Source organism: Numida meleagris, chromosome 5, assembly GCF_002078875.1.
Source record: "Numida meleagris isolate 19003 breed g44 Domestic line chromosome 5, NumMel1.0, whole genome shotgun sequence".
NCBI lineage: Eukaryota > Metazoa > Chordata > Aves > Galliformes > Numididae > Numida > Numida meleagris.
Window position 1 is genome coordinate 54,737,421 of NC_034413.1, and position 14,383 is coordinate 54,751,803.

The 14,383-nt window shown below is 40.7% G+C and overlaps 1 protein-coding gene across 7 annotated transcripts in view; it reads left to right on the forward strand.

Annotated features, from left to right (window-relative positions):
• Nucleotides 1-14,383, forward strand: part of FIGN (fidgetin, microtubule severing factor) — a 100,910-nt gene that overhangs the window by 83,080 nt on the left and 3,447 nt on the right. For 6 of the 7 annotated variants that reach the window (XM_021399076.1, XM_021399073.1, XM_021399077.1 and 3 more), the window contains one exon: nucleotides 8,253-14,383. This exon is cut by the window's right edge and continues 3,447 nt beyond it. In XM_021399076.1, the coding sequence (XP_021254751.1) occupies nucleotides 8,261-10,504 (2,244 nt within the window). In that variant the 5' untranslated portion in view covers nucleotides 8,253-8,260 and the 3' untranslated portion in view covers nucleotides 10,505-14,383. Of the gene's footprint in view, nucleotides 1-7,457; nucleotides 7,803-8,252 lie in introns of those variants that run through there. The other variant, XM_021399072.1, reaches the window with a different exon arrangement.

Consider the following 14,383-nt stretch of genomic DNA (forward strand, 5'->3'; position numbering starts at 1 on the left):
TTATGGCAGTTTTAACCCCATTTATCCTCATGCACAAGTGCTCACCTGTTATTTACTCGCATAAGAGAAGGTCGATACCGCAGAACAAGGGGAGTGCTCTGTTGTGACATAAGCCATACATATTCATTAGCTCTGCTGTCCCTCTGGACATGTGTGGTATGTTCTGATGATCTTCATTTGGCAAAAGGAAGTGAGCGTAAGAAGGAAATTGTCTTAATGGATTTATGATATGTGAAAAAAACGGTTTTAAAATGCTTTTTTTGCAGCGAGGAAGAAGACCGTAATTCTAAGTATGAAAGAAAAAAAAAAACAGCATTAAAGGAAGGAAATTACTGAGTCATGGTTAACAACAGAAAAGGAAAAATGATAGATTCCAATATTTGAAAATTACAATTTTCAGGTAATTTTTTTTTTTTTTCCAGAAGAGTTTAGTTCAGAATGTGAATGTTCCATGTTGGAAACTCATTCCTTTTGCTTCTCACTGACTTACTGAAACTCAAGTTTGTTGTTCTGCATTTCACCTGATGGAGCTGATTACGTGAGAAATATACAGCAAAGCAGGGAGTGCGTTGCATCTGCTCTGCTTTTAAGGATTTGTGTTATTCTCTTTCAAGGCAAATGTGCCTCCATCTCCAGTTCTAGAAAGGGAACCAAGGATAAGACTGCTACTAGTTTGTTAACTAAGAAGAGAATGTAATTTTTGCTAAAAGCTTCAGCTAGTTTTACTGGAAACTTGGGGTGAGCACTTAAGTGGGAGCAGAATCATGCTTGCGGTCTAAAATATTTTGGTCTTGCAAATGTGCATAAATACCTGCTTGAGGTGATCAAACTACATTCATTTATGACTCTATCCTACAGTGTAAATATTTTCATTCTTAGAAACACTACAGTTATCCTGCAGTAGTTATATTAATGCACATGTTTACATAGGCATAAATTGCAGATTATGTGGTATATTACATCTATGCAAAGTATATTACAAGTGTGTTCTGCGTACTGTAAAAAGTGGATGATTGGATTTTGTTTATTTTAAGTTATCCTTATTTTTGTTTGCAGTTACTGTTCCTCTGAATATTGATTGCTCATAAGTTATTATTGCCTTCTTTGTTTGGTGATAATTAAATATGCTGGGACCTTTAAAACAAGTGTACTGTTCAGAGATACTTGAAGGAAACAGCTTAAAAAGGTAAAGTCTAGGAAGAAGTGTCTTAAAATGTGAAAAGAAAATTCCTTACAATTATTGTCTTCCTTAGTGTGTTTTCTAGTTGGTTTAAAAAACTGTTACCAACAGATCAGTACAGTGAGGGCAGATTGATGCTGTAAAATATTTTAAGATATACTGAAATTAATCACAAATAAAAACAATTGTGTGTGTAGAGGGGTTCTGACACATACATGCATAAACGGCTTTACTTATGGTACACAAAGATAGTGCATCCATGTGGTTACCTTGTATGTGTGGAGTGTGGAACCGAGAATGCTTTTGTGCTCGTGGACTGCTGCTGCAGACACACCAATACCTCTGGTGGGCAGCATCCAGGGAGGTTTTGTGGGCACCCTGTCCCTGCCACCAATGCTGCTTGGGACGCTGACAGATCCAGCTGCATCTGCTGGCTAAATACGAGAGTGCCATCTCTGGACCTAGATTTCCTCTGCATGCTTGACTATTTGTTCTCCTTATTTCTGTTTCATAAGGCTTTTGAAGCTGATGAATCTGCCAAAGGACGTTTGGCCAGAAATGGCTTTGTGATTATCAAAGGCACTGCTTTGTGTAAATGGTGGGGAGGGGGCTTGGAAGGAGAGAACTCATTTGCTGCAGATGTATTGTAATTTGCTGTCCCGAGGTGCGAAAGTGTGATTTAAAAGGAATAATCATTTGACAGTATTTAAATGAGATAATTGGGATGTATTAGTTTGAGACTCCAAATCTGGGGTTTTGTTCTTAACTGGTTCCAGGCTCTTCTAAAATATCGTGCGTTTTTGTGACTGCTTTTATCTTTAAGTGCTGTTGACATATATGTGATCCTCAATATTACTTGTGATTTAAGTGTTTTGTTTTAAAGATTGAAATGTTTTCACTGTCCCTGCTAGATGGGAATCATATTGTAAACACCCTGCCAACAGCTTGCTCCCACTGATGCGCGTGGCATGCGTAGGCTATGTATAATAAGAGGAAGACCAGACCCCCACCAGAAAAGTGCTGAGAGCGCTTTCCAGGTCTGTTTTCGTGGGTTTGTGGTTGCCATTTGCTGCATAAAGCTTCCAAAGCTGGCTCCGTATAGCTGGGCAGCTCAGCTGGAGGCTCATCCTCCCACCAAATCCTTTGACGTCAAAGGAGATCCTCATGGACTGGAGCAGAGGTCTTCACTGAGTAATTAGAAAATAAATGTGGGAATCATTTTCTTTCTTTTTTTTTTTCCTCTGCAAAACATAATTAGCTCAATCCACTCTTCAAAATCCCTCCTGTTTCCAATTAAGAGAGATCAGTTGCACTATCTTCAAATAGCTGAAATTATGCTTATTAATAAAAAATGGAGTGTAAAAGAAGTGTTTTATCCTGAATTAATTTTTATTATTATGGGACATATGACAGTATACAGTCTTATGAAATATTATCAGATTTACTATAAGCCCAGGGAGTTGTACGTCCTACATCTTGCACAACAGTTATGTCATGGCTCATTTATTCAACTATTTCCCATGCTTAAGATGGACATTAAAATGTGGATGTAGGACCTGATCCTCAAGGTAGTGACACCTTCAGCCCTCACTGATGTTTGGGAAGTCCTGGCATGTTCCCAGTGAAGCAGCTATGTAAGTCAGTAGCTGTTTTTGAAGCACTGATCTCTGCATGTCTGCAAGAAGCAATCTCTAGGCTAAAATCATTAGATTCAATAGTGTAAATACTCAGTGTCTTGAATAACTGGAGGCAGAGCTGAAAGTAATGGTTTGGAGGACAGGAACAGCTTTGCCTAAATATGTAAGCAATTCGAAATAATGAAGTTCCAGGTCCACTGACAAATCTAGAAGGAAGAAGCCTGGTGGCACTTGGAGCTGAGCATGCTGGTACCAGTGGCTATGGCAGTTCTCAGAAATACCCCATTCATTTATTCACCCTGGTGTGGGCTATCTCTTTTCCATAGAGCTTTAAGCAGTTGCTTAGAGCATGTTTAACCACATGCCTGAAGTAAAGAACCTTCTTCAGCAGGTTTACTAACGAACCTGCAGATTTGTGCTAGATAGGGCAGGGATGGACAAGACAGACACAATGAGATGTGACAGGAGAATTGCTTTGTTTTGCCTCAGGTATCCTGAAGTAATGCTTGGAGGCCCCTGACCTAAATGGGAGCTCTGGTGCTGGCTGGGAAGGGTGGTGAGCAGCCCTGTTCCTAGTTCCCAGTGCACAGCGGCTGCATGTCGTAGGGGTTTGTTCCTCAACACCTCTGAAAGTGCAGTGCAACCTGTTCAGGAAGTTGCTTATAATTTAATTTTAGCTTGATTATTTTATTAGCAATGTGAATAGATAGGGAGGTGTACTGATGTCCTAGTGTCTTTGCCTACAGTAGAGCGTTGCTTACTCACAGTTAGCTGGAAGGCTTCCTACCACTCGGACTTGTCTTTAGGATGCAGCAAATCCTTTGCTGTGTTTTCACTCAGTGTGGTCCTGGCCAGTATTTTTACACTCTTCCATGCCTTTTACAAAAGCATTTCAGCAGAAACACTTCCATTCAAATTGAAAGGAGAGGCATGTTATTAATTTTCTTCTGTAACCGATCTAATCCTGTGAGGGGCTGAGCAGTTCCACTCAATACTGAGGGCAGCAGGGGTAGAGGGGTCTTTGCGTGCAGAAACTCACTTGAGCTCCAGCAGGATTGGGCCCCTCTGGACATCCAGGCTGTATTGGCTGCCACTTGTTTCCTTTTAAATTCAGATTTCAAAGTTGTTTTTATTTTCCTTATTCTGGCATTATTTCTTTTTTGTTTTGTTTTTACCCATAAGTCTGAATTTGAAAGTGGTCTTCTGCCCTACATAATTCTGTGTGTGAAGCTGATGAAGTATTATTTATTAGATTTTACATTTTCAGGCTTAGCACACAAAATTAGAAGGAGAAAAAAAGAATAGTCAAACACATAGTTCAGAGTAATTGAATAATGAAATTGTTGACTGTAATTACTTTAAATGTAATTCATATAGTTCCAAATGCAAGAATTATTGAGGAGAAATGCATAGCAGGGCTGTCAGGACAAGGAAAAATAGATACTGCTAAAAAACCTACACTGCCTCTCCTATGTAATGTATTAAATTTATCTTAAAAGCAATTCTCTGATAAGTACATACCTTTACTTAAAGAACAGAATCCTTTCCTTTTGCCTTTTACAGCTCATACCAGCAGTTTACACAGCCCAATGTCGATAGCTAAGAGGATTCTTAAGTTAGCAAAAAAAAATAAAATAATAATAATGCATTTAGCCTTCATTGCTTCTGGATTTTAGTGAGTTAGTGTTGTGAGTTAGCAAATGTGTTTTCTGCAGGTCTGCAGGTTATGTCAGATTTTAAATGATTCTAAAAAAAAAATTAAACCTCTAAATATACCCTTATTTACCTGATATGAGGTGTTTATATCATCATTTGAATTCTTACCAAAGAATTGCAGGAAGGTATGTCAGCTCAAGCAAAAGCAACTAATAAAATACAATTAAAAATGCACAGACAAAGTGGCTGCAAACACTAAGCAATTGGGGGGTAAAAAAACATGTTTACATAGCTAAAGGAACCTACAACTTTTTTTTTTTTTTTTTCCCAAATCAGACGTCTGACTCTTGTCAAGCAATTACTGAGTTATTAACAAAGGGAGTTAAACCTAACAAAGTTCGCTTCTTTTTCAATTAATATCAAATTGAGGAAATGTCTCTTTGTGCTCCTGGATAAAGACCATTCATGGACAAAATGTAAATATGGATTTCTCCACTGCATACTAATGCAAAAAAAATATGCTTATGGTTAACTATTAACCTATGCTTCCAAATAACACTAATGATTGCAATGTGCTGGAATAAATGCTCATGTTTCATGGGATGAGAACAGTCCTGTTCTCTTAAGCTTATCTAATCAATGCCTAATCCTGTCTTTACAGCCTTTGTTAAATGCATTGGTATTTAATATGCATCAATAAATAAACTTTAAATTATTGTGCAGTGAGCATACCAAAGATAGCATGACAGTGTGAATCTACTGGTCTTTCTACCAATTATTCCAAATAAAGAATGCTGATGATGTGGTTTCCTCCCACCTCTTATAATGGATAGTTCAGATTTTCTGACATTCTTTTGCAGCCTTATAACAAAGCAAATAAATTAATCTTATACAAATACAAATCAAATAATTAAATTTTTGCACCATCTAAACAGATGTCCCCACTATGAGATAGAATTATTTTATTTAAAACACATTTAAATCTATTCTAAAGGAACAGATCAATTGGTGGAATTGTTAAGTATTTGTAGAAGGTATTTTGAAAAGCTTGCTAAGTGAGTAGTATATGATGTATGTTGTTGCGCTCTGACCTACTGTATTACCTCTTTAAATAGTCTTCCTTTTACAAGCCGTTAAGACAATATGCCAAAAGCGTATTCATTAACTACAGTACAAGTACCAGCTCAATCAAATTGTCTGCTTCATCCATGCCTGCTTTGCCTTCCTTTTCTAAGGTTTCACTGCTGCTTTAGTGCATTCTTTGCTAAGAGTCTTTCTCATGGTATCCATTCATTAGTATCTAGTTGAAGCATCAGGCTGCTCATGTTCTTGGTGCACATCTGTAACAGAAGCTGGTTTGGTAATCTTAGAAGCCTCAAATCAAGGAACATGGATAGAGTTTTTTGTTTGTTTGTTTGTTTGTAATAGGACTAATGCATCCGTATGTCTATTAGGCAGTTCTCTGTTACCAGAACATTAATATTCTTTCCATTTCAAAAGGCTTGAAGCAAATCCCATGACAGTAGAAGAATTTTAGATACTGATTACTCGCAGTCGGCTCCTGGTGATTTGTTCTTCAGATTTCCAGCTGAATTTAACAAAGTATGATTTCTGAAAAGACCCTGATGGTTTCTCATTAAAATAGCATTTTTTCCTTATGAGCACGATTTCTATAATTCCACCCAATTTCATGATACATTTACCCCCTTCGAAAGGCAGTGGTTGAAACATCAGAAACAATTAGCAGAAAAGATTATATCAATTCTAAATGAAAGAAATAAATCTGCCAAAAAACTCAGTCTCAAAACTGCATTTGTCAAAAACGCTTCTCTGTATTAACTGTTAGAGGGTAACTGTATAATTGTTAGCAGACGTTTTTCTCAAGTTGTCAAAGTATTTGAAAAATGAGAGCAAAAGAGAACACTCGGGGAAAAAAAATCCACAAGTAATCAATGGCATGCTCGTGTGGACTGGGGCTCCCAGTACTTGTACTAATAAAATACAAGGCACAATTAGAGGTACTTTGCACTTTTTGGGCTAAATTTAACTGATCTGACGATCTGCAAATACGTGAATCCAAAAATAAAAACGAAGGATCCAAATGCAAATGAGTGCAACTGCAATAAAATATAATTGCAAATGAATCTGTTGCTTTATTCATTTATTGTGTAATTACTGCAATTCTTCCCACCTTGTTTTCAGTATTTCTTAATCATTAAGTTGGAGGCATGACAGCAGTGCCAGCCCTGGAATGATTCTCTTTGACTAAAACCTTGTAAATTAACACAATTAGCACAGCATCATCCTGCTAATTAACTTCCAGTGTCTGGTGCAGTGGTTTTGCAAACAAGGAAGAGGGAGTCAGAAGGGAATAAACATGCCATTCTGTTACCAAACTGTGTGCTGTGTTAGGTTTAGCTCAGCGAGGCTAAGCTGGCCATGTCAGATGCCAGAGTCAGGCAATGAAGAGCTAAAGGGGTTGGGGAGAAAAACAGGAGGGGGTAGGAGCTGTCAAAATAGACTGCAGTAATTCAGAGGGGAGCTAGTGCCACAGATGCTTCATTTCGACTAGGCCTCTTCCTTATCAGGGAATCTGTGCCAGAGGGCACAAGACTGTTTGCAAAAATCACTTTTGGCAATACAAGAGAGATTAAGGAGGTCTATTTGATACAGCTGTAGGAAAATCAGCAATGTGCCTACCATGCATAGGTAAGAGTTGGAGGGGGTTATCTTAATGCCTGCAAATTGCTCTTACTATGCACAGTGGATTACTGGGAGAGCAAATAATGCACATCACATTATTTGCAAGATTAATTGCTTTAAAATGGTAGTTGCATCCTGTAATTTTTATATATGCGTATATATTGATAGTATTTTTTCTGATAGCCAGTTCTGTAAGCCACAGAACTTTTAGGGACTTACCTTTGTTTCTTTTTCTTTATCTTTTTTTTTTTTTTTTTAATTCAACCCTCTTCCTTTGTACCCTTGAGGCTGTGAGGGGGCCGGGGGGGTGGAAAAAAGAGAGAGCAAGCAAGGAGACCAATAGACAAGTCATGCTTGTTTTTTTTTCCAGAGCCTCAACAACAGAACTGAGAGGCAGAAAGGAGCCAGTTGTAATTCATACCGAGTTGTAGGCTTTGTGTGATGAAAGCGACGGAGCGCTGCCTGGGAGATTGCTTTGCTGCACTCCACGAAGCAGATTTGAAACTGTCGTGGACCACTTTAGATGAGAGTTGGATTATGGAATGACCTGCTATGTCTGTGTCATATTGTTCTGCGCAGGGTGCATTATACTGTGCTAACTAGGTGTTCAGTACCAAATAAGAGAGGTATCCTAGATGTGATCTGTCAGCTGTGTCTCGTATTTTTATATTGGTTAAAATATAAAACTGAAGCGGTGATAAGAGAGGACAGAGCAGTTGGATGCCTTGTGTGTTAAAAATAAATCTGCACTCAAGGTATTTTAAATACCAAATCTTAGCTAATTAATTTGAGAAACCTGGCATCACCTGTATATATATATTTAAACCAACAAATACCCTCTACAGAATTGACAAAAAAAAATGTGTGTGCCTAAAAAAAAAAAAATCAACAACAAAAAAACCCACAATCTGATTTCATCAGGGCATTGCATTTTGTTTCTTTAAGGATTTGTGATGTTAAGTACAGCATTTCAGAGAGCTGGTGTAGTTTACAGGCAGTACATTCAAGAACTCATTTTAAACACTTCAGAAAAAGCCTGAGCTTGCTGCTAACTTTGTTTTCCCCTGCTGCCGTAGGCTTGAAGATGCAGTGGACGCCGGAGCATGCCCAGTGGCCAGAACAGCACTTTGATATCACCTCCACCACCCGGTCCCCTGCCCACAAGGTGGAAGCCTACCGGGGGCACCTGCAGCGCACCTACCAGTACGCCTGGGCCAATGATGACATCTCAGCTCTGACTGCCTCCAATCTCTTGAAAAAGTATGCAGAAAAATACTCCGGTATTTTGGAGGGCCCAGCTGAACGGCCCATTCTCAGCAATTACACTGAAGCTCCCTCGGGGCTGGTGAACGGACGGAAGAATGAAAGCGAGCCCTGGCAGCCTTCGCTGAATTCAGAGAGCGTGTATCCCATGAATTGCGTACCAGATGTCATCACTGCCAGCAAAGCCGGCGTGAGTGCGGCCCTCCCTCCCGCAGATGTGTCAGCCAGCATCGGGAGTTCGCCTGGGGTGGCCAGTAACCTGGCTGAACCTAGCTACTCCAGCAGCACCTGCGGAAGTCACACTGTTCCCAGTCTTCATTCAGGGCTCCCATCTCAGGAATACGCCGCAGGATACAATGGCTCTTACTTGCATACCAGTTACAGTGGCCAACCAGCACCTGCACTTCCATCCCCTCATCCGTCCCCCCTGCATAGCTCGGGGCTCTTACAGCCCCCGCCACCACCGCCGCCACCACCAGCCCTGGTCCCTGGCTACAACGGGACCTCAAATCTCTCCAGTTACAGCTACCCATCTGCCACTTATCCTCCTCAAACCGCTGTTGGCCCTGGGTACAGCCCTGGGGGTGCCCCACCACCTTCGGCCTACCTGCCATCAGGAATCCCTGCTCCAACCCCGCTGCCCCCCACTACTGTCCCCAGCTACTCCTACCAGGGCCATGGCCTGACGCCCATCGCGCCGTCTGCCCTGACCAATAGTTCAGCCAGCTCTCTGAAAAGGAAAGCTTTCTACATGGCAGGGCAAGGAGAAATGGACTCCAGTTATGGAAATTACAGCTATGGCCAACAGAGATCTACACAGAGTCCCATGTATCGAATGCCCGACAACAGCATTTCAAATGCAAACAGGGGGAATGGATTTGACAGAAGTGCTGAAACATCATCCTTAGCATTTAAGCCAACAAAGCAGCTAATGTCCTCTGAACAGCAAAGGAAATTCAGCAGCCAGTCCAGCAGGGCTCTCACACCCCCATCCTATAGTACTGCTAAAAACTCGCTGGGTTCAAGATCGAGTGACTCGTTTGGGAAGTATACCTCCCCGGTAATGAATGAGCACGGCGACGAGCACAGGCAGCTCCTCCCTCACCCAATGCAAGGCCCGGGACTTCGTGCAGCTACCTCATCCAACCACTCTGTGGACGAGCAACTGAAGAATACTGACACACACCTCATTGACCTTGTTACCAATGAGATTATCAACCAAGGACCTCCCGTGGACTGGAATGACATCGCTGGCCTAGATCTAGTAAAGGCCGTCATTAAGGAGGAGGTTTTATGGCCAGTATTGAGGTCAGATGCATTCAATGGACTGACTGCTCTACCTCGGAGCATCCTTTTATTTGGACCTCGGGGAACGGGCAAAACTTTAATGGGGAGATGTATAGCTAGTCAGCTGGGGGCCACGTTTTTCAAAATCACTGGCTCTGGCCTTGTCACAAAGTGGTTAGGTGAAGGAGAAAAAATTGTCCATGCCTCCTTCCTTGTGGCAAGGTGTCGCCAACCCTCGGTGATTTTTGTTAGTGACATTGATATGCTTCTTTCTTCGCAAGTGAGTGAAGAACACAGTCCAGTAAGTCGGATGAGAACCGAGTTCCTTATGCAGCTGGACACTGTACTGACTTCTGCTGAGGACCAAATAGTAGTAATTTGCGCCACAAGTAAACCGGAAGAAATTGATGAATCTCTTCGAAGGTACTTCATGAAACGACTTTTAATCCCACTTCCTGACAGCACAGCGAGGCACCAGATAATAGTACAACTGCTCTCACAGCACAATTACTGTCTCAATGACAAGGAGGTTGCACTGCTTGTCCAGCGCACAGAAGGCTTTTCTGGACTAGATGTGGCTCACTTGTGTCAGGAAGCAGTGGTGGGCCCACTCCATGCCATGCCAGCCACAGACCTTTCAGCCATTATGCCCAGCCAGTTGAGGCCAGTTACATATCAAGACTTTGAAAATGCTTTCTGCAAGATACAGCCTAGCATATCTCAAAAAGAGCTTGATACATATGTTGAATGGAACAAAATGTTTGGTTGCAGTCAGTGATACTACTTTAAAAAAAAAAAAGTAATGAATGTTGGCACACACAGAACCTGCTACATAGGGTAGAGAACCCTTTTCAGTAGTGTTAAAATTGCAAAGGGTATTGGGAAGACTACAATTTACCTTGCCTCTAAAGAGCCAGGGTAGACTTGAAGGAAAAGTGCATCAAACAAGAGCTGCTGATCTGAAAAAGCCACACATGACAGAAAGCGCATGTTGATGCTCAGTTCTGTTCAAGCTAGACAATACTCACCAAGGAGCAAGGTGCAAGTGGGTTGATTTCAGAAGGACATGAACCCTGTGTGTTGATTCCATTCTGCTGTTCTTGAGATTTAGTTGCTGTCAAGTGCCTGAAGTGGTGCTTTATTTTTTGTTTGCCTCACAATTACATTGGTGGCATGTGCTAATATAAAGAGCTTTAACTTCAAACATTATTGGACTAAGGAGATGAACGGTTGTGTTGCGACAGAGAACCAGATTTTTGCTATTCTAAGAGCAACAGTATTCCTCAATCCTGTCTGTTCTGTGGTGTTAAACTAAGAACAGGTAAAACAGGGTAATGGTAATCTGGACCTTAATTTCTGCAGTTCATTTCTTTTAATGTTCTGTCTGCAAAAACTCAGGAAAGTGATTGTGATTTGTACAGTACCTCAAAGGAATGTGTTGAAAGCACTATGTACTGCTGAGAGTTATAGGCTAGGCTTCAATGTTACTTTATATTAAATATGTATGTTTACCTCAACAATTGGAAAATGGCAAGGAAAATTACTTTGAATGTATCCAGGAAAAAAACTAAAGTGTGATATGACTGAAGCTTTACAGTTTTTAAAATTAGAAGCAGAAGGATTTCCCAGTGTTAGGAAACTGTTCTTTTGCCAATTTGTCAAATCAAACCAGAGCAGAACAATTTTTCTTGTTGGTAAACTGTAAGAGTTTTCAGCATATTGCTCCTTGATAATTACGTGATACAGTCTTTAGAAGGTGCTTAGATGAAAAAAGAGCCACTTAATCGGTTTATGTTAGCAGCTGAAACAGTCAAATATAAGATTTGGTAGGACTCCGAGAGGCAAGTTACCTAAGCTGTGACTGCTGGTGCTTACTACAGGGCTCTGGTTGTGGTTTTGAGGTTATTTTGGTGGAGCTGTAGGGAGTGGAATCAGTGTAGGTCACTGGCAGAGCTATGGGTTGCAGAGATGTTTATAGCAACACAGTAGACTGTGACCAAATAAACAGTACAAATAACAAAGCAAAACCGAACCCTCAAAGTACATTTATTTCCCTTTCCAAACTGTAAAGTTGAGTTTTTGTTATGTGTGTACGGCTCCATTGTCCTTGATGCAATCTTCATTTAGCATCCATTAGAAATCTTCCAGGCTGGAGTGTGCCCACCATTATTTCTACCTCAGTTTTGTTACATTTCTCTTGGAAAGCAAAGTAAGAAATAGGGCAAAAACCAAAACCAACACAAAAGTCAGATTACATTAGGAATGTGAACCTGCTAAACGAGTTTCAGAGAGCTGCTGGTTTTCCCCTGAAGTCAAGTTTTCTCCATGCTAGTGCTCTTTACCCCCCTTTTTCCTCCCCCAAATATACATACTCTGGTGTCTTCCTTCTGGAAAGATGAGCTGGCATGTGTGACATTTTGCTCAATTCTCCCCCACCCCCCCATCTTTCCTTTTATCCTTTAATGCTTTCTGTGCAACTCTTTTCATGACAGCTGACTGATGTTGGGTAATGTCTCTGAGCAGGAACAGTGTATGTTGCAGCTGCCCAAAGCCTCTGCCATCACGTGAGCAAAACAGCCTTGCTTTTTGAATGTATTTTTTTATTTGTTTACTTTAAAGAGACAGTAACAAAACTGTTGCAAAGCACTGGCATTTAATGTTTCTGTTAAGTAATGTACGTTCAAAACCATTGAATAAATGCACTGTAAAGCCCCAAGAAGAGAGATACCAATCTGTTACGAGATCACGCTTGTCTTCTCAAAAATTGTGCAGATCTTGTCTGTTTTGTTAAATCAATGGAGACATTTAACATTCAGAAAGCTAATGAGGGATTTTGTGATATTGCTGGAAATTTATGACTATTGATTACTACTTTCCTTTATCTTTCTTTTAATATATATATATATTTAGATAGAACGTGCTAAAAACAGAGCAAATAAACCAAAATCTAATATAAGATGGATTCCTGGCAAACATTTTGTCTATCTAAAACTTTATGTTTTAAGCATAAAAGTACCATTTTAAAAACAGTGCCTTTCATTAAGGATGTAGAAAGTAAGACTTAAGTACATCACCTGCTTTCTTTTTTTTTTTTTCTTTTCTTTCTTTTTCCTTTCAACAGCAATTACAGTCTGTGGTCCTCGTTATGACCCAGTCTTTCTGCTTCCCTAAACCTCCACAGGCTGCTTCTCCATCCTGGTCATTCCACCATCCTCATATTTGGGTGACCGTGGTGTCTCCATTAGCTGTAGGTTCACACTGGTCACACTGGCAAGTACGCTATTGCAGATTGCTGACCCAGATTCTGTCTTAGACATTGCCTTTTGTATCTGCCATTGAGCTGGGCTGATTTGAAAAGCTCAGGCAAATTTTGATAAACCAACTTTTGCTTTATTCACTCCTGATAAAACAATACTCCTAGAAGATTTTGCAGCTGGTAAAATGAAAACTACCCTTAGTGTGATTCTTTTTTCTTTTCTTCCTTTTTTTTTTTTTTAACATCATCTTATCCAGTAGCAAAAACAAAAAGCAAATTAAATTGTAGATTGTCCCTTTGGCTTCCAGCTTTAAATTGTTCTCTTTAAAAAGCCACCCTGGGAAATGGATTTTTCAAATGTTAACCAAAGTGACAAGCAGGAAGAAACCGAGATGGTGTGAAAATGCAGGTTCCACGCACGCACACACGCTCCTGCTCTCTAGGGCTTGTTTCAGCTTTGGGGCAGCAGCAGGTGAAAACTTCACCCGTATCACCGCAGCTGCAAGAAGTGGAGGACAAAGCCAGATTGTTACCCAAATCTTTCCTTACCAGCTGCTCTCCTTGACATCACTCAGAAAGGTGTCTGTTGGATATGGTTGGGTAGTGTTAACGGGAGGCACCTCAGGCCTTCTCAAGAACTTTCTTGCTGCCTTAACTTCTTTGACAGAATTTCATCCCCTCAGGCGGCTGAGCTGGCTGAACCCCCCACCACGCCCACTCCTTCTCACTGTTTTCCCCTCTTCTCCTTCATTTAGTCCCCTTTTCTCCCTCGTGAGCAGGAGTCGGCGTGCTGCTGGGCCTTCAACCCTCCCGGCAGCCTCCTCACTGGGGAGAGTTCAAGAAGGGCTGAAGCATGACCCTGATGTCCCCCTGCACCTGGGTGGATCCCAAAGGTTAGGATTGTTTTTGAGGAGAGAGATAAAATATGTTTAAATGGTATCCTCAGGATGAAACGTTAGCTAGTTTTTGACACTTCCATGGTAGAAAACTGCTGTCTTTTATTACTAGGCAAAGCCAGGGGCTGCTGCCACAGAAATGCCTGAGTGGTTTGCTGGATTATAAGGAACCCGGAATGGTTAAATAGCATCTGCTGTGTCAGCCTATGCTTTGCGTAGTATTTTTATGTGTGGATCCCATTCTACATCAGCTCATTTTCTTCCTTGTACCTTCAGTAACAATTCCTACGGCAACAAAAATAAAATAAATTGGAGGAATATTTCTGCAAGCTGAAGGATCAATATCAATTCAAGGAGGAGTTCATAAAGACCTTATGTGAGACAGAAATGGAAATACTCTATACTGCTGGCATGTTTCTCTTCAAAATATTTAGAACATTAGTGACAATATAAAAAAGTTTGCTGACTGAGCTGATCAATGGAATGTGAAGGCAGTTTACTTTAA